The sequence below is a fragment of the Manihot esculenta genome, chromosome 5 (assembly GCF_001659605.2).
Source record: "Manihot esculenta cultivar AM560-2 chromosome 5, M.esculenta_v8, whole genome shotgun sequence".
NCBI lineage: Eukaryota > Viridiplantae > Streptophyta > Magnoliopsida > Malpighiales > Euphorbiaceae > Manihot > Manihot esculenta.
In genome coordinates this window covers 4720327-4746100 of record NC_035165.2, presented here as the reverse complement: position 1 = coordinate 4746100, position 25774 = coordinate 4720327, and the positions used below count along the sequence as shown (strand labels likewise).

Sequence of the window (25774 nt, the reverse complement as noted above, 5' to 3'; positions counted from 1 at the left end):
AAGAAACAGAAAAGAAAAATAAAACAGGCACAAAAGTTTAAGACCTCAGTGAGGTAGGTGACCGGGCTCCCCAAGTGCTCCCGGCGCCATTAAACCGGCTGAGAAGACGAAGTGACAGTAAGGCCACAATGCCTGAATCTTGCGCAAGACCTCAGTGAGGTAGGTGATCGGGCTCCCCAAGCACCCCCGGCACCAAAAAACCGAGCTGAGAAGATGAAGTGACAGTAAGGCCACAGTGCCTGAATCTTGCGCAAGACCTCAGTGAGGTAGGTGACCGGGCTCCCCAAGCCCCTCCGGCACCAAAAAATCGAGCTGAGAAGACGAAGCGACAGTAAGGCCACAGTGCCTGAATCTTGGGCAAGACCTCAGTGAGGTAGGTGACCGGGCTCCCCAAGCGCCCCCGGCACCAAAAAACCGAGCTGAGAAGACGAAGCGACAGTAAGGCCACAGTGCCTGAATCTTGCGCAAGACCTCAGTGAGGTAGGTGACCGGGCTCCCCAAGCGCCCCTGGCACCAAAAGACCGGGCTGAGAAGATGAAGCGACAGTAAGGCCACAGTGCCTGAATCTTGCGCAAGACCTTAGTGAGGTAGGTGACCGGGCTCCCCAAGCGCCCCCGGCACTAAAAGACCGGGCTGAGAAGATGAAGCGACAGTAAGGCCACAATGCCTGAATCTTGCACAAGACCTCAATGACGTAGGTGACCCGGCTCCCTAAGCGCCCCCGGCACCAAAAAACCGAGCTAAGAAGATGAAGCGACAGTAAGGCCACAATGCCTGAATCTTGCACAATACCTCAGTGAGGTAGGTGACCGAGCTCCCCAAGTGCTCCCGACGCCATTAAACCGGCTGAGAAGACGAAGCGACAGTAAGGCCACAGTGCCTGAATCTTGCGCAAGACCTCAGTAAGGTAGGTGACCGGGCTCTCCAAGTGCCCCCGGCACCATTAAATCGGCTAAGAAGACAAAAGCAACATGAGGCCAAAAGTGTTGACCTGAAACATATAAATCTGAGCTCGGAAAACCAAGCAAGAAGAGAGCCAAACTTAGAAAGCTCAAGGGCAAACCGAAAGTTACAAGTCTCCCCTAATCCAAGAGGAAATCTAAGGCATGAGCTGATAAGGCCCCAGCCTCGATTCCTATCAGAACAGAACTAAAAACAAAAAGGTCAGCCCTGCTCATCACTTTAAAAGGTACATGATCCATTTCACTTTGGTTATACGAATGTTATATGTTCGAGCTCGCATTATGGACGAGTTAACAGAATAAAAAGTTAATGGGAATGCCTTAGCAAGATTGGAAAAATTCATAAGTTAGAAGTTCAGTCAATTACCAAGAATTTTAGCTCTGATTGGCTCAAGGGCAAGAAATGAACAACAGTACAGTTGATTCCTCATAAAAATTACTGATTACATGGTTTAAGAGTTTTATTCTTAACATTTTGACAGGTCGACCCGAGTAGGCCTTTAATGGATTAAGTCAATTAGACTCTTAGCAGATCAAGCAATTTGATAAGGACAGAAAAATAAAAGTGGAAATAGCTCAAATATAAATACAAATGTAAATATTAACAGAAGTTAAATTTCATTAAAAGGAAAATATATTACAACCTAGTCATCTATAACTACGGGGGGAAAAATTGTCCTTAAAGGACTTACATTCCTAGGAGCTTCATTATCTACATTATCAGTACCTACACTACTATTTACAAATGGTACAATTTCTCCTCCTTGGGGCTCTGCATCTTCCCCCTGAGGTCCGACATCGCTCCCCTCAGGCTCATCTTCCTCCCCCAGCTCGGTGTCTTCTTCAGGAGACCCAGCTGCAGTGTGAGGAGCTCCCTTGGGCAAGGGTCTGTCATCCTCCCCGTAAAGCACATCCTCGCCGTCGGAATCTACTTCAGCGGCTCGGAGTTCAGCCAACGGGGTGGAAGGGGCATACCTAGCTTCCCTCAGGCCCTGATTGAAGCTGGAGACGAATATGCTGAAGCCCTTGTTCCATATGCAGTCTTCATCTCATCAGAGGCTTTGTATTCCACAAGTCACTCCTCACAGGCCTCAACTATCTTGGCTTTCAGCTCAAAAGAATCTTTATAGCTTTGGAGATGAGCTTCACAGGCCTGTTCAATCTCCCTCTTCAGCTCGGTTGGCTCCTTGTACTCCCTCAAGCGCTCCTCACACTCCAGCTGGACCCTGTCTTCAGCAAGCTTAGCGTCCTCGAGCAGGGCTGCACATCTCTTCTTCAAAGCCTCGACCTCCTGGCAGAGATGCTGGTTCTGGAGCGTGGTTGTCTCTACTGCCAGGTTCAAGTCTTTAACATTATCAGCACTCCTACTCAGCTTTTGCCCGAGGACTACTATCCGAGCTAGGGCTTCATCCTTCTGAGCCAGCACGACATCAAAATCTTCCTTCAACGATTCGTGCCAGCGCCGGGACTCATCTCTTTGGCTCACGGCCTCATCCCTCTCCTTCTGGGTTTCTCCCAAAGAGGACAGCTGCTCTAATGCCTCATCACGGCTGACCTCCGCAGCAGCTGCCCTCTTATTAGCCCTCTCCACGGCTTCTCTGGTGTAAGCCAATTCCTCCCTGAGGGTCTTCAGATGCTCCTGAGCTGCAGCAAGATGACCCCGGGCATCGCTGGTTGCGATTATATTTTCTTCCAGGCGCGCCTCTTCAATCTAGCAGTCCACTGTGCTCCGAGTGGACTCATCCCGGGCATCTACCTCCGTGAAGAGGCCCATCAGCTAACACAGAGAGAAAAGACATTAGAATGACAAACAACAGAGACCGAATGAAAGAGTTTTAAAGTAAGAAGAACAACTCATCATCAGGAGCATCTCCCTGATTGTGCCGCCGAGCTCCTCTCGAGTCTGATATTGGAATGCTACTAGCTCTTGTGTAGAACTCGCCAAAAGGCCAGTGAGAGCAAGCAGACGAGGATCCGAAGCTTCTGTGACTTCGCCAAACATCTGCTCCCGCAAGATTTCTTCAACTACGCTCGCCGGAGATTGATGAGTGATATCCTTCGCGTTGAAAATGTCGTTGTCAGGAGCAGATAGCAGATGTAACGACCCGAAAACCGGACCGCTACCGGCGCTAGGATTCAAATCGATTTAAGATCGCCGGAACCCGTAGCTAGCCTACTATGAACTCTGTGTACCTGATAAATCCCATACATGATCATATATTTCCGTAAAAATTTTGAACTTTTTCATTGACCAAGCTTGACCTGTGCATGCACTATCTCTGTGAACATAAAACCACATACTAGAGCCCTCATCATATGCTCTAGATGGGTCATCATCATATATCAAGCTTGGTTCTCATCATAAAACATCATAAAACATAAAATACTGATCATGTACAATGGGATCAAACATACATTAGGGTCAAGCACAATACTATAACTCTGTACATTACATCATCTCTATACATTACATCATCTCTTTACAATACATGTCCACTACTATACTTCTACACTTAGACTTTACCCTTGTGGTTCCTCTAACTTCTCTATGGCCCTGAAAACATGGGGTTAGGGAAAGGGGTGAGCTACTAGAGCCCAGTGAGTAGAACAATAAAAATATTTAATAAAACATGCTATCATGAAATGCGTCATATCACAAGTAATTCACATCACGGATGGACTGACCCAAAAATCCCTCTGCTCTGTGCCCGACCCTCAAAGGAGCTCCTCAGGACTTCTGTTACATACAATAAACTCTGTGCCCGACTCTCAAGGAGCTCCTCATGACTTCTGTTACATGGAAATAATAATCAGAGGGCTAAAGGGTCTCCCTGTTGTCCATCCCCATCGACAATAAATAATGCAATGCGTCACCTTCGTGAACACTAATGCAATACACCCTAATATAACATGGCATTTATGATGCATGAATCATGCTAAAAACTTTCATTTATTTAAAATCATAGTTCTGTTCCACTCACCTCTAGCAGCTGCTGAACAGTCTCTGTATCAGTTAACTCTGTAGGCCTCCTTGGTTCCTCGTGTCTGTACCTACAAGGGAGGACTCGAATGAGGAACCGAACATACTCTAACATAACTCTGAACATCTCCCCAAAAACCCCCTAAAACATCATAAACATGCATGGAAAAATGGGCAAAGGAAGGCTGGACAGGGCACCTTCGGCGGCCGAACACCCTCTCCAGATCTGAAAGTCAGGCACTTTCGACGGCCGAAAGGAGGGGTGAGCAGTATTCGGTTCAAATTGAAAAAACCGACCGAACCGAACCGATTTGAAAATTTAGTTCGATTTTTTATACATTTCGGTTCGGTTCGGTTTTTAATTTCAGAAATTTCGGTTATTTCGGTTTGGTTCGATTTTGATCAGAAAAAACTCGAAAAAACCGAACCGAACCGAACCGATTAGTGATAATAATATATTTTTTCAATAATATAGAGAAATTAAATCATATTAAAATTAAAATATTTTAATTAAATTTCAAAATATTAAAAATAAAGTGTAAAAAATAAAAAAATTATTAAAAATCGAAACCGATCAAACTGAATCGAATCGAACTGAATCAGACCGGTTCGGTTTGATTCGATTTTTGACCAAAATCAGTTCGATTCGATTTTCATAAACACTAAAATTTCAGTTTTTTGTTTATTCGGTTCGGTTCGATTTTAAACCGAACCGACCAAATGCTCACCCCTAGCCGAAAGTCCCTCCAGATCCGAAAGTCCAAACTTTCGGGGGCAAGGTTCGGGGGCTGAAAGACCTTCCAGAGCCGAAAGTCACCCACCTTCGGCGGCATGTTTGGCGGCCGAAACTCCCTCCAGAGCCGAAAGTTCAAACTTTCGGGGGCTTGTTTAGGCGGTCAAAACAGCCTCCTTAAGGGGTTCGGCGGCCGAACATTGCTTCGGCGGTCGAACCTGAGTTTTCCAGATAGGCAGAACCTGTTCCAAACTCAAGTTCCCAGCCTCCAAAACCTATAAAAACACCCAAAACATACATACCACTTCTCTAAAACATACATATACCCTTTTCCATGCATATAGGGGCCTAAAAACTAGTTTAAACCCCACAAACAACATCAAAGCATCACATATAGCATATGATCAACATATACTCCAACTTTTATATCCACTCTCAACATGCCATAGAACTCTCTTAAACCCTTTAAAACATGCTTAAAACATAAGGGGAGGTGAGGATCCATGCTTACTTCTTGAAGAACGAGAGGATCAATGGTCCTAACTCGGAGATGTAGAGGAAAAAGATCCAAAGTCTCCAAGTCTCCAAGTCTCTATACTTTGCCTTCTTTGCTCAAAACTTCAAAACCAAGTTCAAAACTCATTAAAACTTGCAAGATTTTGAAGAAAAAGATGAAAACAACCAAAGGAGGACAAAAACCTACCTTTGACCAAAAAGAGAGCTCAAACACCCTAAGGACCCTTTTATAGGTGGCTGGCATACCTTCTTCGACGGCCTAAGCAGCTTCCACACTTCCACCACTTTTGACAGTCGAAGTGAGGATTCGGTGGTAGCAAAACCATGCAACGTTCAGCGACCGAACTCCACTTTTAGCGGCCGAACCTGGTAATGGCCTCCTTAGTCTTTTTCCTTTTAAAAACTCATTTTTCTTAATCAAAACCATAAAACATGTAAAAACATTTTGAAAAACCTCTGCTTTACCCTTCTAGAAGGCTCCAACATCTGCGAATCTCGAATTCCAACGGAGATTTCGCCGAAAAGTAGGAATTTCGATGCCGAGGTCTAGTCGGGTATTACAGCAGAGGCACCACAGAAGTCTCCTTCTTCTTCTCGAGAGGAGGCAGAGCTGGAGCTGGTTTTCTAGAGGCCCGAGACCTCTTGGGAATAGGAGCCAGGGCAGGCGTTTCAGAAGGAGGAGGATGCTTGCTCCTGACCCTCTCCGCAGCGCCCTCATCACCAACTAGTTCGGGCTCCGCTCCCTCGGTAACAGGGGCAACCTCAGTAGGAGCCTCCTGGACATCTTCACCAGCCGGGATAATCTCCATCCCTCCTTCAGGAGCCCTCTCCTCAGTCGCGGAGATCTCGAGCCTCCCCTCAGAAACCTCCTCAGAAGGAAGAATAGGATCCGTCCTCACCAGCTTGGTGCCCTCGACCGGCCTAGCAGTGACCTTCGGAGCTTTCTTCGTCCCCTCAGTAGAGGTCCGTTGAGACCTGGGGGCATGAGTAGATTGAGGAGCCGAGCTCGACCTGCTACGGTGTAACGACCCGTAATCGGACCGCTACCGGCGCTAGGATCCAGATCGACTTAAGGTCGCCGGGACCCATAGCAAGCCTAACATACATCCTGTCATTCCTGATAAATCTCATACATGATCATACATTTACATAAAAAACTTTAAACTTTCCATCTACCAAGCTCGATCTGTGCATGCACTGAAATTGAATACATAAAAACCCCACACTAGAGCCCTCATCAAATGCTCTAGTTGGGTCAACATTACATACATCAAGCTTAGTTTACAACACATTAGTAAAACATTACATAAAGGTCATGTATCAAAAGGGATTAACCAAACACTCTAGGGTCAAGCACAATGCTAATCCTCAATACAAAACTATACAATACTTTACATTACATTACATTATCTTTCATGTCCACAACTAACTATTACATATATAAAATTTTTACTCTTGCTAACTTCCTGGTCTATCCCAAACCTGCAAACCTGGGGATTAAGAGAAAGGGGTGAGCTACTAGAGCTCAGTGAGCAGAATAGTAAAATAATATATTAAAATCTATGCTTTCATGAAATGCATCACATCACAAACAAATCACATCAAGAATGGGCTTGTCACCAATAACCCTCTACATATCCAATCGTGTCAGGGGGCGTAGAATGGGCCCTACTGGTCTTTCTCTTAAACATGACATAACATAGCATATCCAATATGCCAGGGGGCGTAGAATGGGGTCCACTGGTCTTTCTCTTACATAGTGCCAGGGGGCATAGAATGGGCCCCACAGGACTTCCACGTCGTATCATAACATATCATATCGAGGGCTAGTGGGTTATCCAATATCCATCCACATCAACATCATAGTATGCAATACAACATATTCGTGAATTTTAATGCAAACAACCTAGTATATATCATGGTATTCGTGATGCATGAACATGCTCAAAATTTATTTACTTTGAAACATAAAGATCCATTCTACTCACCTCAGGCCGACTCTGAATAGACTCTGAAGCAGCTATCTCACTGCTGGGGCCCTCGGTTCCTCGGGTCTGAACCTACACAGGTGGACTCAAATGAGGGATCAAACATACACTAACATGACTCTAAATGTAATACCCGGCTAGACTCCGGTATCGGAATTCCTACCGTCCGGTGGAATTTGGGTGTCGGAAACCTCTAGAAGGGTAAAAGCATGTTTTTATAAAATGTTTTCATGTATTTTAATGTTTTAAGTATGATTTTAAATAAGTTTTTGCATGAAAATTCTTTAAGGAAAAACCCAGGTTCGGCCGCCGAAACTCACTTTCGGCCGCCGAACATGCATGGACTTTGGGAGGCACGTTAGGCCCCCGAAAGTCTAAGTGAGGGAAGTGCAGGTTCGGCCGCCGAACCTTATGTTCGGCCGCCGAACATTGCATGGATGCGGAGGCACATTCGGCCCCCGAACGTGGCCTGGCCAGCCACTATAAAAGGGTCCCCTTGGTCTGCACGGGCGAGCTTTTTCTCTCCCATTGTCGGCCAAGGTGAGTCTCCACCGTTCCTCCCTCAATCTTGAGTGTTTCCTTTAGATCTTTCATGGTTTTAACAAGTCTTCATCTTGCTTTGAAGTTTTTAAGCTTTTGAAACGAGTTTTGAGCAAGTTTTGAACTTGGAGACCCAAGGAGCTCAATCTCTCCCAACTCCAAGTTAGATCGCCTCCACTCTCGATCTTCAAGAGGTAAGAGTCGATCTCTAGCTTACATTATGTTTTAAACAAGTTTTATGCAAGATCTATGGGGTAGAGATGCATGTTTAGGTTTGTTGATGAGTTTATGGTTTTGATGCTTTGATGAACAATGTAGCTTGATTGTGTATGAATGAAGTGTTGTAGATGGGGTATATGCATGTTTGAGGCCCCTAGGAACTTGTATGCATGCTTTGGTTGAAAAATATGCATGATTTATAGATTTGGAGGCGAAATGTGCAAAGGGAGCCAAGTTTCTGCCCTTTGGCAGAAACCAGGTTCGGCAGCCGAAGGTACTTTCGGCCGCCGAACATGGCTGGGGAGGCAGGCCTTTCGGCTGCCGAAGTTGCCCCCGAAAAGAGACTTTCGTCTCTGTCTGGCACTTTCGGCCGCCGAAGGTGCCGCCGAACCTAGCTGAGTTTCGTCTCTGTCCAGGACTTTCGGCCGCCGAAGGTGCCGCCGAAGGTGCCCTGTTCAGCCATTTCATGCATATTTTCTGTGATGTTTTCAGGATGTTTTAGGGGGTTTTTGGGGGATATATATTAGAGTTATGTTTATATATGTTGGTCCCTCATTGGAGTCCACCTGTGTAGGTTCGGACCCGAGGAACCAAGGACCCCAGCAGTGAGCCAGCTGCTGAGAGTTTGACAGAGTCAGCCAGAGGTGAGTGGAACTATACTTAACCTTTTAAATTAATAAAGTGAATATTTTATCATGTTTCATGCATCATGACTATAATATAGGATGTTTGCATTAGAATCACGAATATGCTACATTGCATTATTATATTGTGGTTGATGAGGAGGGACATTGCACGACTCACTAGTCCTGTGTACGAAGTCCTGTGGTGCCCATAATAGGGCCGGGCAATAGCTCCGATATACGAAGTCCTGTGGTGCCCATAATAGGGCCGGGCAATACGAAGTCCTGTGGTGCCCATAATAGGGCCGGGCATGGAGCTGAGGGATTTTTGGGTCGGTCCGTCCATGATGTGAAATGTTTGTGCAATGATGCATTCCATTATAGCATGTTTTAAATATTTTTTTTTATATAGTTCTACTCACTGGGCATCTAGCTCACCCCTCTCCCCTAACCCCCAGGTTTGCAGGTACGGGATTGATAGAGAAGAAAAGAAGAGAAAAGTCATATGTATGTAATAGCTAGAGTATGTGGACATGACAAATGATAAGAATGTAATGTAAAGTTTTGAACAGTTATGTTTATGTAATTATGTTATTGAGGATAGAGTTGTGCTTGACCATAGTATATGTTAATCCCTTGGTATGTACATGATCTTAGTTTATGATGTATATGTGAACCAACTCAACACAGGATATATATTGCCATTGAGGCTTTGATGAAATCCCACAGAGGGATTAATGTTTATGTATATGATGAACATAGTGCATGCACAGGTTGAGTTTGGTGAATGAAGAAAAAGAAAAGTTTTTAATTCTTATGTATGTTTGTTGATCATGTATGGGATTAAACAGGTAAACAGGATGTATGTAGGCTTGCTACGGGTTCCGGCGGCCTTAAGCCGACCTGAATCCTAGCGCCGGTAGCGGTCCGGATTTTCGGGGCGTTACAGAGTGGTATCAGAGCCCTAGGTTCACATGGTCGGACCTAGCGTGTCGGGCTCATAGAAGTATTAGAGGGTCAAGCACAATAGGAAAGGTCATGTCCACTAGGATAGGATGTAGAGTCCTGTCTTGCTATGATTATGTGATATGCCATGACTATATGCATGCGCATAAATGATATGCTATGTTTGCCATGTATGTGATGTAGGTTCATGTGACTCCACATGAACCATATGATGCTAATGCTTGTGAGTTATGTGCTGTTTTTCAGAAACAGAATGAGAGGAACTCGTCGATCTGCACGATTGACAGGAGTCCCACCAGAGGATGAGGGCACAAGCGCCCGTCCTCCCACATTGCCTAGGGCAATGTCATGCAGAACAAACAGAGAAAGAGTATCAAGGGACCCTAGAAGGTCTTTTGATACTAGTAGAAGGGGGACAGAAAGAGGAGGAAGTTCTTCAGATGTGAGGGAGGTTATGGAAGAAGATCAGAGAAGGGATGGGAATCTGGATGTTGGCATGTCAGAAGAAGGGACAGGGGAGTCACAAGGAGGCACTCAGGCCTCGGGGTATGGTTTTCCACCCTATTACCCACCCTATGCACAGAGTCCCGGGTATCCGATGGGAAGTACGTCGGATTACTCCAGCTTTAATCCCTACCCTACTCACATGCCTTATCCACCTTTCTATCCACCGTACCCACAGTACCCAGCCTATCCACCCTCATCCTTCCATCCTCACCCAGCAAACCCCACCTCGGGGAATGCTGCATCCCCACCTCCACCTCCTACAGAACCAGTAGCCCCAGATACTCAACCTCCTAGACCTAGCTCAGCCAGTGGGAGTAAGGTGAAAATGACAGCTTACCTTAAGCTGGATGCTCCTAAATATAAGTCAGGGGATGATCCCTTTGAATACCTGAGAGCAGTGAAGACGATCACTGATGAGCTAGGGGCAGATGATAGAAGAGCCATTGAGATGGCAGGGTTCACCCTGAAGTGCAAAAAGGCAAAGGAATGGTTCAAGTGCTATGTGGACCCGAGACTAGACAGTATGACATGGGAGGAATTTGCCAATGAGTTTGCTGGATGGGCATTTCCAGATAGTTCCAGAGAGTTGAAGATGATTGAGTTTGAACAACTGAGACAGACAGAAGACATGAGCATAGAGGAGTACACAGACAGATTTCTGGAGCTATTACCCTTCTCAGGGCAAGCTCTAGATACAGATGTGAAGAAGGCCAGGAGATATGTCATGAAATTACAGTCCAGGTACTCCTCATTGATTCAATCAGCTGAGAGGGAGAGTTTTCACACAGTGGTAGATATGGCTCGAAGAATGGAGGCCAGTGCCATAGTTGAGGGGTCAGTGAAGCAATCAGTGACCCAGTCTTCAGGGGTTAAGACCCCAGGCAGAGGAGGGCCAGGACCCTCTACTCAGAGTTCAGGTAGTAAGAGATGGAGTAGCACTAAGAAGCCCAAGAAGAACAAGTTCTGGAACAAGCTGAAATCCGGTCTAGGATTTGGCGGTGGCTCGAGTTCAGGTTCAGATGGTGCAGAATGCCAAAGGTGTGGGAGGCCACACAAGGGAGCGTGTCGATGGGGGACCAATGCATGTTTCAGATGTGGCCAGGAGGGACACATAGCTCGGGATTGTCCTAGAGCACCTTTCATGGGCCAGCCCCAACAGACAGCTTCGGGTAGTGTGGCACAACCAGCAGCTCCAGCCACAACACAGGGCAGTGGCAGAGGTAGAGGGAGAGGGGCAGCCTCTTCTTCTGGTTCCCGAGGTGAAGGTCCATCAGCTCCAGCCAGGATCTTCACAATGACTCAGCAGGAGGCGAACACATCCAACACCGTGGTGTCAGGTAATCTCATCATTGGGTGTTCTGATGTGTATGCATTAATGGACCCGGGTGCATCTCATTCCTTTATTTCTCCGAGGGCAGTTGAGAGGCTAGGGTTGATGGTCTCTGGGTTAGAGTGTCCCCTATGGGTCAGTGGACCCAAGTGTGACCCGACGGCGGCAGGGTCAGTCTGCCGGTATTGTCCAGTGTTTGTTGAGGGAAGATGCCTCTCCGCCGACCTTGTGGTTCTAGATTTGACAGACTTTGACGTCATTCTAGGGATGGATTGGCTATCTACCCATGGTGCTACCTTGGACTGCAGGGACAAGGTAGTCAGGTTCAGAGATCAGAACGGGTCAGAGGTTGTCTTCAGAGGAGACAAGAGGGGTACGCCTAGAGGTCTGATATCGGCCCTACAGGCTCGTAGGCTGCTTAGGAAGGGATGTCAGGGGTATGTAGCTCACGTGATAGAGCTAGATAGTCAGGTCAGGGAGCCAGCCTCAGTGCCAGTTGTCAGAGAATTTCTGGATGTCTTTCCAGAAGAGCTTCCAGGACTACCACCTGCTAGGGAGATAGAGTTCGAGATTGAACTGATGCCTGGAACTAGACCGATCTCTATCCCTCCCTACAGGATGGCACCAGCAGAATTGAAGGAACTGAAAGAACAGTTGCAAGATCTGGTAGATAAGGGCTTCATCCGACCGAGTACCTCACCTTGGGGTGCTCCAGTGCTTTTTGTGAGAAAGAAGGATGGATCCCTCAGACTTTGTATCGACTACAGGCAGTTGAACAAGGTCACTACCAAGAACAAGTACCCATTGCCAAGGATCGATGATCTATTCGACCAGCTAGCAGGAGCGGGTTGTTTCTCCAAGATAGATCTGAGATCAGGGTACCATCAGCTGAGGATAAGGGAAGAAGACATACCAAAGACAGCTTTCAGGACCAGATATGGGCACTATGAGTTCCTTGTAATGCCGTTTGGGTTAACTAACGCCCCTGCAGCATTCATGGACCTCATGAACAGAGTATTCAGACCATACCTGGATCACTTCGTTATTGTCTTTATAGATGATATCCTAGTGTATTCCAGGGATGCAGAGGAGCATGCCCAGCATCTGAGGATTGTATTACAGACCTTGAGGGAACATGGCTTGTATGCCAAGTTCTCCAAGTGTGAGTTCTGGTTAAGGAGCATATCATTCTTGGGGCATATAGTGTCAGAGAATGGGATAGAAGTGGACCCCAAGAAGGTTGAAGCTGTGACTAACTGGCCAAGACCCACCTCAGTGACAGAGATCAGAAGCTTCTTGGGTTTGGCTGGCTACTACAGGAGGTTCGTTCAGGACTTCTCTAAGATTGCAGCTCCTTTAACCAGATTAACCAGAAAGAATCAGAGATTCGAGTGGACCGATCAGTGTGAAGAAAGCTTTGAGGAGCTCAAGAAGAGGTTGACTTCAGCACCAGTGTTAGCTCTGCCAAACAGCAATGAGGATTTCACAGTGTTCTGTGATGCATCCAGAGTAGGCCTGGGTTGTGTGTTGATGCAGAATGGTAAGGTGATCGCTTATGCTTCTAGACAGCTGAAGAGGCATGAGTTGAATTACCCCACACACGACCTGGAAATGGCAGCAGTTATCTTTGCCCTCAAGATGTGGAGGCATTACCTCTATGGGGTAAAATGTGAGATCTTCACAGATCATAAGAGCCTGCAGCACATCTTGAACCAGAGAGAGCTGAACTTGAGGCAGAGGAGATGGGTAGAACTGTTGAGTGACTATGATTGCAAGATCCAGTACCATCCGGGTAAGGCTAATGTAGTAGCTGATGCCTTAAGCCGGAAATCACTTGGCAGTCTATCCCACATCACGGCAGAGAGGAGACCGGTGGTGAAGGAATTTTATAAACTCATCAATGAGGGTCTACTGATGGAGTTGTCTGGTACAGGTGCTTTGATTGCGCAGATGAAAGTAACACCCGTGTTTCTGGAGCAGGTGGCTCAGAAACAACATGAGGACCCAGAGTTAGTAAAGATTGCCAGGACTGTTCAGTCAGGCAAAAACAGTGAGTTCAGGTTCGATAGTAAGGGGATCCTCCGCTATGGGAATAGACTATGTGTACCAGATGACATCGGGCTAAAAGGAGACATTATGAGAGAGGCTCATAATGCAAGGTACAGTGTTCACCCTGGAGCCACCAAGATGTACCAGGATCTGAAGAGAGTGTATTGGTGGCCAGCTATGAAGAGGGAAGTGGCACAGTTCGTGTCAGCCTGCGAAATATGTCAGAGGGTGAAGCTGGAACATCAGAAGCCGGCTGGAATGCTTAACCCACTGCCGATTCCAGAGTGGAAATGGGAGAATATCGCTATGGATTTTGTAGTGGGGTTACCGGCAACATCCAACAGACTAGACTCCATATGGGTGATTGTGGACAGACTCACCAAATCTGCTCACTTCATCCCTGTTAGGAGCAACTACTCTGTGGATAAGTTAGCGCAGGTTTATGTGGATGAAGTTGTCAGGCTGCATGGGGTCCCAGTTTCTATAGTGTCAGATAGAGGGCCCCAGTTCACCTCCAGGTTTTGGCGGAGTCTGCAGAATGCTATGGGTACCAGGTTGGATTTCAGTACTGCCTTCCATCCCCAGACTGATGGACAATCAGAGAGGACCATCCAGACAATAGAGGATATGCTCAGGATGTGTGTGCTAGATTTTGGCGGTTCTTGGAGGCAACATCTACCCTTGGTAGAGTTCGCCTACAATAACAGCTATCATGCTAGCATGGGGATGGCTCCATATGAAGCTTTGTATGGGAGGAAGTGCAGGTCACCTGTTTGCTGGGAAGAGGTTGGAGAGAGGTCCTTAGCAGGGCCTGAGCTTGTAGAGATCACCAGCAGAGTGGTACCCATGATCAGAGAAAGAATCAAGACTGCTACTAGCAGGCAGAAGAGTTATGCAGACATCCGCAGGAGACAGGTAGAGTTTCAGGAGGGGGATCTAGTATTGCTCAAGGTGTCCCCAATGAAAGGGGTGGTTCGGTTCGGAAAGAAGGGTAAGCTAGCTCCGCGGTACATCGGACCCTTTGAGGTCTTGCAAAAAGTTGGGAACGTATCGTACAAGCTGGACTTGCCTGCTTCTATGGAGAGAATCCATTCGGTTTTCCATGTTTCCATGTTGAGGAAGTTCGTGTCAGATCCGGGCAAGGTTCTTAGTGAGCCTGATGTGGAGATCCAAGAGGATCTCACTTATGTTGAACAACCAGTGCGGATTCTTGACACTCAGATCAAAAAGCTAAGGAACAAGGAAATCCCGATGGTGAAAGTCCTTTGGAACCACCACAATATGGAAGAATGTACTTGGGAGACACGGGAGTCCATGCTCCAGCAATATCCCTATCTCTTTTAAGGTTAGTCTCTATGTGTTTTATATGTATGTTATGTTGTTTTGCTATGCATGTACTAGTTGAGGAACATTCGGGGACGAATGTTCTTAAGGGGGGGAGAATGTAATACCCGGCTAGACTCCGGTATCGGAATTCCTACCGTCCGGTGGAATTTGGGTGTCGGAAACCTCTAGAAGGGTAAAAGCATGTTTTTATAAAATGTTTTCATGTATTTTAATGTTTTAAGTATGATTTTAAATAAGTTTTTGCATGAAAATTCTTTAAGGAAAAACCCAGGTTCGGCCGCCGAAACTCACTTTCGGCCGCCGAACATGCATGGACTTTGGGAGGCACGTTAGGCCCCCGAAAGTCTAAGTGAGGGAAGTGCAGGTTCGGCCGCCGAACCTTATGTTCGGCCGCCGAACATTGCATGGATGCGGAGGCACATTCGGCCCCCGAACGTGGCCTGGCCAGCCACTATAAAAGGGTCCCCTTGGTCCGCACGGGCGAGCTTTTTCTCTCCCATTGTCGGCCAAGGTGAGTCTCCACCGTTCCTCCCTCGATCTTGAGTGTTTCCTTTAGATCTTTCATGGTTTTAACAAGTCTTCATCTTGCTTTGAAGTTTTTAAGCTTTTGAAACGAGTTTTGAGCAAGTTTTGAACTTGGAGACCCAAGGAGCTCAATCTCTCCCAACTCCAAGTTAGATCGCCTCCACTCTCGATCTTCAAGAGGTAAGAGTCGATCTCTAGCTTACATTATGTTTTAAACAAGTTTTATGCAAGATCTATGGGGTAGAGATGCATGTTTAGGTTTGTTGATGAGTTTATGGTTTTGATGCTTTGATGAACAATGTAGCTTGATTGTGTATGAATGAAGTGTTGTAGATGGGGTATATGCATGTTTGAGGCCCCTAGGAACTTGTATGCATGCTTTGGTTGAAAAATATGCATGATTTATAGATTTGGAGGCGAAATGTGCAAAGGGAGCCAAGTTTCTGCCCTTTGGCAGAAACCAGGTTCGGCAGCCGAAGGTACTTTCGGCCGCCGAACATGGCTGGGGAGGCAGGCCTTTCGGCTGCCGAAGTTGCCCCCGAAAAGAGACTTTCGTCTCTGTCTGGCACTTTCGGCCGCCGAAGGTGCCGCCGAACCTAGCTGAGTTTCGTCTCTGTCCAGGACTTTCGGCCGCCGAAGGTGCCGCCGAAGGTGCCCTGTTCAGCCATTTCATGCATATTTTCTGTGATGTTTTCAGGATGTTTTAGGGGGTTTTTGGGGGATATATATTAGAGTTATGTTTATATATGTTGGTCCCTCATTGGAGTCCACCTGTGTAGGTTCGGACCCGAGGAACCAAGGACCCCAGCAGTGAGCCAGCTGCTGAGAGTTTGACAGAGTCAGCCAGAGGTGAGTGGAACTATACTTAACCTTTTAAATTAATAAAGTGAATATTTTATCATGTTTCATGCATCATGACTATAATATAGGATGTTTGCATTAGAATCACGAATATGCTACATTGCATTATTATATTGTGGTTGATGAGGAGGGACATTGCACGACTCACTAGTCCTGTGTACGAAGTCCTGTGGTGCCCATAATAGGGCCGGGCAATAGCTCCGATATACGAAGTCCTGTGGTGCCCATAATAGGGCCGGGCAATACGAAGTCCTGTGGTGCCCATAATAGGGCCGGGCATGGAGCTGAGGGATTTTTGGGTCGGTCCGTCCATGATGTGAAATGTTTGTGCAATGATGCATTCCATTATAGCATGTTTTAAATATTTTTTTTTATATAGTTCTACTCACTGGGCATCTAGCTCACCCCTCTCCCCTAACCCCCAGGTTTGCAGGTACGGGATTGATAGAGAAGAAAAGAAGAGAAAAGTCATATGTATGTAATAGCTAGAGTATGTGGACATGACAAATGATAAGAATGTAATGTAAAGTTTTGAACAGTTATGTTTATGTAATTATGTTATTGAGGATAGAGTTGTGCTTGACCATAGTATATGTTAATCCCTTGGTATGTACATGATCTTAGTTTATGATGTATATGTGAACCAACTCAACACAGGATATATATTGCCATTGAGGCTTTGATGAAATCCCACAGAGGGATTAATGTTTATGTATATGATGAACATAGTGCATGCACAGGTTGAGTTTGGTGAATGAAGAAAAAGAAAAGTTTTTAATTCTTATGTATGTTTGTTGATCATGTATGGGATTAAACAGGTAAACAGGATGTATGTAGGCTTGCTACGGGTTCCGGCGGCCTTAAGCCGACCTGAATCCTAGCGCCGGTAGCGGTCCGGATTTCCGGGGCGTTACACTAAACATCTCCCTAAAAACCCCTTAAAACATCATAAAACATTCATAGAAAACATGCAAAGGAAGGCTGGACAGGGCACTTTCGGTGGCAGGTTCGGCGGCCGAAAGTCCCTCCAGAGTCGAAAGTCAGACACTTTCGAGGGAAAGGTTCGGCGGTCGAAAGTCTATCCAGAGCCGAAAGTCACCAACCTTCGGCGGCAAGTTCGGCGGCTGAAACTCCCCTCCAGAGCCGAAAGTCCGAACTTTCGGGGGGTAAGTTTAGGTGCCAAACCACCTCCACAGGCAAGTTCGGCAACCGAACCTGAGTTCTTCCAGAATGGGAGAACTCAAGCCTCTCATGCACGTTTGCCTTCCAAACCCTCCAAACTCATACACAACACTCACAAGCATGCATAAACATGTATTCAAGCATATAGGGGTCTCAAACTAGCCTATACCCCAACAAACATTAACATAGCAACACATTTAACATGCATTTATCCTTAAACTACCATAAACCCTATCATTTTTTACAACTAGCCTAATCATGCATCTTTACCCCATAACCTTCATAATACTTGCTTAAAACATCAAAAATGGTGAGGATCAACGCTTACTTCTTGAAGATCGAGAGAAGGCGTGACCTAACTTGGAGATTTGGGGAAAATGAGTTCCAGAGATCTCCAAGCTTCACAACTTCGATTTTGAGCTTAAAAACTTCAAAACAAGATGAAAACTTGTTAAAAGCTTGAGAGATTTGAAGAAAAACATCAAAACTAACCATGGAAGGGTATGGACTCACCTTTGCCCGAAAATGGAGAAGAAAACTCGCCCATTTTCGGACATGGGACCTTTTGTAGGTGGCTGGCCAGACCACCTTCGGGGGCCAAATGTGCTCCCTAAACTTCACCATGTTCGGCGGCCAAACATGAGGTTCGGCGGCCGAACCTGACTTTCCTTCCTTGGTGCTTTTCTTTCAAAAACTCAATTTTTTTTTTCGTAAAAACCATAAAAACATATAAAAACATTTTATAAAAACATAATTTTACCCTTCTAGAGGGTTCCAACATCCGAGATTCCGCCGGAAAGTAGGAATTTTGATGCCGGGGTTTAGCCGGGTATTACATACGGCTGGAAGTTCTGGAGGACCTAACACCTCAGGAGCTCGGTCTGGAAGCCTGCGAAGGAGCTAGGGCTGGGGCAGCAGGCCGGCCACCCGACTTGGAGGAAATGACCTCAGCCACCCTCTGAGTAGTCTCCCCCACTGATCGCCCAGCTCGGAGGGCGTCCAACGTAGCATTCATGCTCTCCCTAAATAGCGTGAAGTTCTTTGGAGGCTTGATCTGGTCCATTTTCACGCCGGAAGCTGTAAAGATTCAAAATCAGAACGAATTAGAACAACCCTCAGCAAAAACCACAAAGACAAGACAAAATAGTTAAATGAAATAAAGTACCCACGTCCTGGATATCTCGAAGATTGGACGCAAACATGCACTTTTCGACATCATACTTCTTTTCGACAGAAGTCAGGCGAATGAACCCGACCTACTCGGTAAGGCTCAGCTGGGGCAGGTCGTTGCAACCCAGAGAGACATCTTTCCAATCGAGTTCTACCCCCCATGACAGACTGGAGTCTTTCTTTAACTCCACCACTACAAAACCCTCTATCCAGCCCTTTATGGAATCCTTATAGCTCGTGAAAATGGACAATCCACCACCGGGGGCAAAGTAGTAGAAGCATTGACTTGTCCGGACGAGACGAAAAAAGGTCACAAACAGACGCACCATGGGCGTTAATCCCCAGCTCATACAGATGGACTCGAAAGAACACATAAACAAAATGGAGTTGGGAGACAACATTTGGGGGGTTATCCCAAAGTACTGGAAGACCTCGGTGAAGAAAGGAGTAAAAGGAAAAGTTAGACCGTAGTCTCGCTGTTTAACGAAAAAGACTAGGCTAAGATCTTTCTGGGGATTTATTAAACCGGAAGGAGGAGGATCGGGAAGCACGATCCTCTCATTCCGGTAAGGAGCTCGAATATGGTAGAGGGGGGTGTCCAAATATTTCCGAGAAAAGAAGTTCGTCAAGGTAGAAGGGGTGATACATGACTCTAGATTAAAGACTTCGGAAAGCTTTGGGTCTTCCATGGAAGAATGAGAAGCGTACCTTGAAAACAAAGAGGGCAAGGAGACGAAGATGGCAGTGCGCACAAAGAACAGAGGAAAGCAAGAGTTTGGAGAAGACGGAGAGAATTTGAAATTTGAAATGACAATGAGATGAAGAGGCGTTCTGAGGAAAACTGTCCTTAGGCGGCACGGTCATTATGATCCTTGATATTTGCCCCCTCATCATTCGTACAATAACTGATGAGAAGGTAAAGGGGCAATTGGTGACCGCTGGACTTCACTATCCCGGTCTGAGGTCTGGCCCATGACGACAGCCCTTTACCTGAAAGCTTTTACGCCCCCCACATGAATCAGATCCAGCCCTCTCGGCCGTAAGACCAGACTCCTTCTTAAAACTCTCAAATCGGGCCGGCCCAGTCTTTTCGGCCCGCAACTCAGACCTCCCTTGGGCTTCAGTCTTAATTTCGCCTTCCAGCCTGGTCTGGAGGAGAAAAGGTGGCCAACCCATTCACCTTGTGGGTCATCCGCATGCGTACCAGAGGGAATTAAATGGCCGTTACGCATGAAGCAGATATCTGATATTCTCGTACGTCCGTATCTGTATGACAGAGACAGGTGGTCCAATGGAAGTGAGGTCGTTACACGTCACTAATAGACAAAGGAAAAGAATAAAAGGGGAGAAGCATTCTTCTCTCAGATCAAGCTTACATAACCCTTGTAAAACTCTATTTTCTGGATCTCAAATCATCAAATTTAAATTTAGAAAAGAATTTCTCCCCAAATATCAATGTAACCGGTTGAATATATTGGTGAGACTATATTATTAACAATCCCGTAATAACATAAACTAATAATTATATAACATCTCACACTTTTATGTGTTTTTGTTTTTAATTTTTAGAAAGTAGAAAGATGGAAATGTGCATATTGACTGGACTTGGTCCTTGGCTTTTCTTGTCAAACACAGTGTTGAGGCCCACCAATGGACCATCTAGCCAACTAAAGTTTCCAAATTTGCTTTCCTCCTCTTTTCTTTAATGGGAACAGAAGAGTTTCCTACCCTTTTCCTCAGCCTAGAATATTCCCTTCCCTCTTGCTTTTGATAGTCATCATCCGCTTCATTGACTACACAACGACTCAAAAAATTATCATTTATATAAGCTCCTAAAGAGTCCATGTTCTGTTTAGTAGCTCAACAAGAAAAATGAGAAACAACTCTGTTGCAGCAAGAAAGCCTAATCCTCCTCCTGGAAATACCTGGAGCCACTGGTTCAGGTACTTCCAATATGACGAGGAGAACGAGAAGCCCAGTGATACCCGAAATTTTTTGCTTGTAATAGCGGCGCTAATTGCTGCGGTGACTTTCCAAGCTGGCGTCAACCCGCCAGGAGGCGTCTGGCAGGACGATAAGGATGGCCATCATGCAGGAAGGGCAATTTATGCTTCGCAGCCAGAAGCTTATTACGTTTTCGTGATATCCAACACTTTGGCGCTCTCCACCTCAATCCTTATGATTGTATCTCTCACTTACAGGTTTCCGTTACATTTTGAGATATGGGTTGCCACTATTTCAATGATTGTGACTTATGGATCTGCTGTTTTTGCTGTTACTCCTCGTGAGAATGTTAAGTTTCGCTTCCTCTTGCTTACTGCTGCCCTGCCGCTTTTGCTGAGGATTTTGATTCAGGTCTTCTTGAAATTCAGGACTACTTATAGTAAGGCACAAGAACCTGCTGCAGAGGAGACACCTGATGTGGAGAAACCAGAAACATAACTAGTTCATCCGGTGCATGGTCATCGGCCACCATGTTCAGTTTATTTTAGCGTCTGATGTATTAGCTGTGTTCTGAATATGTAGGAGAAAGTAGTGTTAGATGAAGAGGAAATGGAGGGGAAGGCGGCCGGAATCAATATCTGTGGCTGCCGGTAAATCTAAATAATTGGGTCAAATTTGATAATCTATGCTCTGTTTCAGGCTTCTGTTAATGTTTCTTGTTCTGGGTCTTTGAGCAATTAATACCCATATGTTTTTCTCCCACTTAACTCTATTACGCCTGTCTGAAAACATAGTTTCAATCAAAAGCCTGCGAATGAGGAACAAAAGTAAATTATTTTTAGTATTTAGTTACAAATAATTACATTCTTATATTACAAATTGCTCCGAAGTCCACTTGCCAACTGGTTTCTTCTTTCGCCATTTCAGCTTTATGAAGTTAATAATTGATTGCTTAAGTCAAAGTAAACCAATGCCATCAACAATTGAATTTATTTGGCGATCTTTTATTTTAGCATACATGATATTTTTTGATTAGTTAGATGTGTACATTCAGGTATGGGTATCATTCTCTAAAGTGAAAATATAATTTATAAGAAAGAGCAAAAAAAGTTTTAATTAGTTTATACTATTAAGTTAATTTTTTCAGAAGCAGAATATTTGTTCTTTTACCTTGCAGAAGCAGAATAACTTTTATTTACAAAGGAAATTACATTTCTTTAGTACTGAATTTACCAATTTGCACATCAATTTATTACACTTCTTCCTTGACTTCACCAATTAAATGACGCATGGAACAGAAGATTCTGACATGTTGGATAAGAAATGTAAAAGCAATCATCCAACGTTGCCAGGAAAGGACAAGGATGATTAATAGGATTTTACACCAATATATTTTAATTTCTGATTTATAGGTCAGGTTTTGGTTGATATTACCGTTAAAATAATTATTTGAAAAATATATTTTAAAATATATTAATTAATAAATATTTTCTTTGGCATTGACTCGTCCCACAATAATAATAATAAAGTTCCGAAGTCCCACTGCGGTTGAGGACCTGAGGCCCACCATAGAATCATCCATGCAAGTCAGTAACTTTCAAACTTCAGTGGACTACATTGACCATCATAAATTCATCAACATATGAAGTTGAGTACTCTTCATCTCCATAAACATCCAGAGAAGTGATGTTGAATCTTTTAATTTCAAGAAAAAAAAAAGGAAAGGAAAAAAGCCTAACCCTATGATTGCTCCTGGAAAAGAATTAATTATTCTAAAATTACCTGAGAATTTGGCTCTGGCACTTATTGTATGACGAAGCCAATGATTCCCCAAGTGACAGGCCGATATATTTTATCAATACAAGAAAAAAGTTAATTATAAAAAAAATGATCGCTACTAATTAAAATAATTAACCATCTAAAATATTGGATATTGAATTATCCACCATTACATCTTTGTAGTATATAGCTAGATCTATTAGTTTTCGGTCAGGATTATGGCTCATGTTTGGTTCAAAATAAAATTCAAATTCAAATTGGTAAATAATTTATGGGTTTAAATCAAATTAAAATCAGGAATTTAAGGACTAGTTAATAAAAAACGTTAGCATTAATAGGCAGACTAGTCATATAAGGAAATGAAAACCACCACCTAAACCTTCCTTATTGACTAAACGGGACAATTCAGAAAATTTAATTTAAAGGATTTGCTGCCAAGAATGTTCTCTTTGTATGAACATACCATGAGTGAAGATTCTGGTAAACACAAACAACTTCTCCAGAAAATGATTCCCAAGAGCTCTGGGAAGAGCTGGTTTAGTTACTTTAAATACGATGAAGAAAGGGACTCACCGAGCGACGCTAGAAATATTTTGCTAATAATAGCGGCGCTGATTGCCGCCGCAACCTTCCAAGCTGGGGTTAACCCTCCTGGTGGTGTTTGGCAAGATAACGGCGATGGACATATTGCAGGAAGAGCAATTTTCGCGTCTCAAAAGCATGCTTTTTATGTGTTCTTGATATCAAACACCTTGGCCTTCTCAACTTCGATCCTTGTCCTGGTATCTCTCACTTATAGATTCCCTTTCCATTTTGAAATATGGATTGCTACGATTTCGATGATTGTGACTTATGGATCGGCAGTTTTTGCTGTTACGCCTCATGAATCTGTGCATTTTCGCTATTTGTTGATCACAGCTGCTGTGCCTTTTGTGATTAGGTGTTTGATTCAGGCGTTCAACAAATGGGAAGATAGAATTCTGAATAAGAATGAAAGTCATTAGTGTTAATTAGTGAATGGTGTTTGGATAACTTTTGATGCTTAGCTGCAGACTGCAGTGAATCGATTATTGTGTTATCTCATAGGTTTTGCTTCAAATCCTGAATCAATTAGCTTATTTTGATCATCTAATAATCCTGATTTTGATTCTCAGTTTCTCACAAGGCCTGAATTAGCCATAGCGAGTCAAATTGATATGTTCTAATCTGATTTAAAGGCTTTTTATTACCCATTTATATTTAAATGATTTAGAATTTGTTTTATTTGGTTTAAGTGCTGTATACAGCTCAAATATACATATCATATTATTTATTTATTATTGAAATATATATAAAATTAATAATTTATTAAATAATATATATAACTTTAAAAATATGATTGTTAATAAAATATAATTTTTTAAATAAATATATGTATTTTATTATATAAAAATAAATAAACATTATAATTAATGTAGTTATTTTATAAATATAAATAATTTATTAATATATATTAAAAAAATTTATTATAAAAATTTTATAATTAATAAATACTAAAAAATATATGATTTAAATAAAAATTTAAAACTCAGATAACCGATGTGAAAAAATTTTAAAATTAGAACTAATTGAAAATGCAGCTTATAATATCTATCAATTATCAGGACCAATTATCAATTATGAAAAAAAATAAATTAAACACTTTTTTAATGTAATTTAATTTTAAATTAAAATGATTTAATATTATAAATTATTATAAATTAATTTATGTACGTACAAATAACAAATTAGAATTTAATTTGAGTTAATTATATATCTAAATTTTTTTATATATAATATTATAGTTTTAATATTTTATTATAAAATTAAATTATAACATATATATTATAATTTTCATAATAATATAACGCATATTAAATAAAACTAATAAATATTAAAGGAATAATATAATTTATATAAAACAAATATCAACTATTAACTTCTTTAACTAAATATACAAATTAATTATTTAAAAGCTCATGATTATTAGTTATTTAAAAAATAATAAATCAAATGTTTTCTTAAACTTCGTTTGTTTTAAGAAAATATTTTTTATATTAAAATTGATATTCAAAAATTTTAATTAATAAAAAATATTTTATTAATAAAAAAAATATTTTTTACATATTTTTATTAAGATATTTATATATAAATTTATTAATAATTTCTTTTAAATTAAGTAATTTTATTAAAAAAATATTTTCCACATAAAATATATTTTAAATATAAATTATTTTTCACGATATAAACGGAGCCTTTGATTTCAAATTAAAATGATTTAATATTAGTTTCATATCAAACCATGATGAAGTCTATTATCAAACGTCAACAAATAAAGGAGATATCATATATAAATATAATAAATTCATAAAATATTAAACTAATTTTTTAAATATGTAAACAATGCTAAAAACAAAACTAATTGGGATTAATTATATAAATTCTTTTTTGTTATTCAGCTTTCTTAGATGCTAAGTCTGCATTTTTTTTTAATCAAAACTTAGAAAAAGTTTGATATTTCTTTCATTCACATTATTTTAAATTTCTTTCTTTCCATTTTAATTCATTCTCAATTAAATTATTCCACTTTCGTATTCATACACTCAATTTGATTTAATTCAATTCGATTTTTATTAATATAAATTTAATAAATTATTTTACAAGATACAATTTGACATTGAGAATAAGAATAATGAACTAACTTACACAAATTTTTTAAACCTCAACCTAAAATAAAAATATAATATATATGTATTAGGAAACGAATAGTAAAGAAAATAGTCTTATTTGGTTTAAATCCTCTTAGAACTAGAATTTTTAAATAATCCATCTCATTGTTTTAATAGAAATGAACTAGGAGCCCTCTGTTTGAAATGGGCTTGAACTTCAAGTGAGGTTAGGTATCCTGGTGATTGTTGGACTCCTCGCTCTTCAAGATTCCATCTAGGTGTCCGAGATTTGTTTGTCTAGTTCATACCGGATGTGTTTTCGGGTTACTATCTGAATCCCTCTTAGCCGAGTCAGCTCCGGTAATGACTTCCTTAGGATGCTTTGTAGACTTGACTGAGGCGATTTATGGGTCCGATTATAGTTGCGGGATCTTTGCCTTCGGTCTGGTTTCGGACATCCGGATGTGAGTTCTGGTATTAGATAATTATACCCCAACATAAATAAGAGGAACAAAATTTTCCTTAAAACATTTTCTCTGGGGGAAAAAGAGTCCCAAATTTATCCAGGAGAGCACATGTTGAATGTCCCCTCTCAAGAATCATCACAACTGTCCTTTGGCATGTAATTGACAAGAACAAAACACTACACTCCGTACATTATTCTTTTGTCTGCTAACCTTACCCATTTTGATCTTCACACTTCTCTCCTTTTCTTTTCCACTTAACAACACTTTTGCCACCTCTCCACTTTTCAGTGCAACCCCAAAGTTTTGAATCTTAACATGGATAGGACCAAGTATCAGCCACAGCATCCACTAAAAGAAAAGAGATAAATTTTTGTAAAAGTGCATCAACATCAACCCAGA

General features: G+C 42.6%; 3 protein-coding genes across 3 annotated transcripts; 2 read left to right on the top strand and 1 right to left on the bottom strand.

Annotated features, from left to right (window-relative positions):
* Positions 1 to 1606: 1606 nt before the first annotated feature.
* LOC110614757 (uncharacterized abhydrolase domain-containing protein DDB_G0269086-like) lies at positions 1607 to 6000 on the bottom strand. The gene is made up of 3 exons (XM_021756409.1): positions 5764 to 6000; positions 2042 to 2673; positions 1607 to 1964 (listed from the first exon to the last, which is right to left on the bottom strand). The coding sequence occupies exons 1-3, from the start codon at positions 5998 to 6000 to the stop codon at positions 1607 to 1609; spliced, it is 1227 nt and encodes a 408-aa protein (XP_021612101.1).
* A 14279-nt stretch (positions 6001 to 20279) lies between these two features.
* LOC110614873 lies at positions 20280 to 21204 on the top strand. The gene has a single exon (XM_021756558.2). It carries the CDS (start codon positions 20371 to 20373, stop codon positions 20938 to 20940), a length of 570 nt encoding a protein of 189 aa, XP_021612250.1. The 5' UTR covers positions 20280 to 20370; the 3' UTR covers positions 20941 to 21204.
* A 1431-nt stretch (positions 21205 to 22635) lies between these two features.
* Positions 22636 to 23247, top strand: LOC110614726. The gene has a single exon (XM_021756363.2). The coding sequence runs from the start codon at positions 22662 to 22664 to the stop codon at positions 23223 to 23225; it is 564 nt and encodes a 187-aa protein (XP_021612055.2). The 5' UTR covers positions 22636 to 22661; the 3' UTR covers positions 23226 to 23247.
* The last annotated feature ends 2527 nt before the right edge of the window (positions 23248 to 25774 follow it).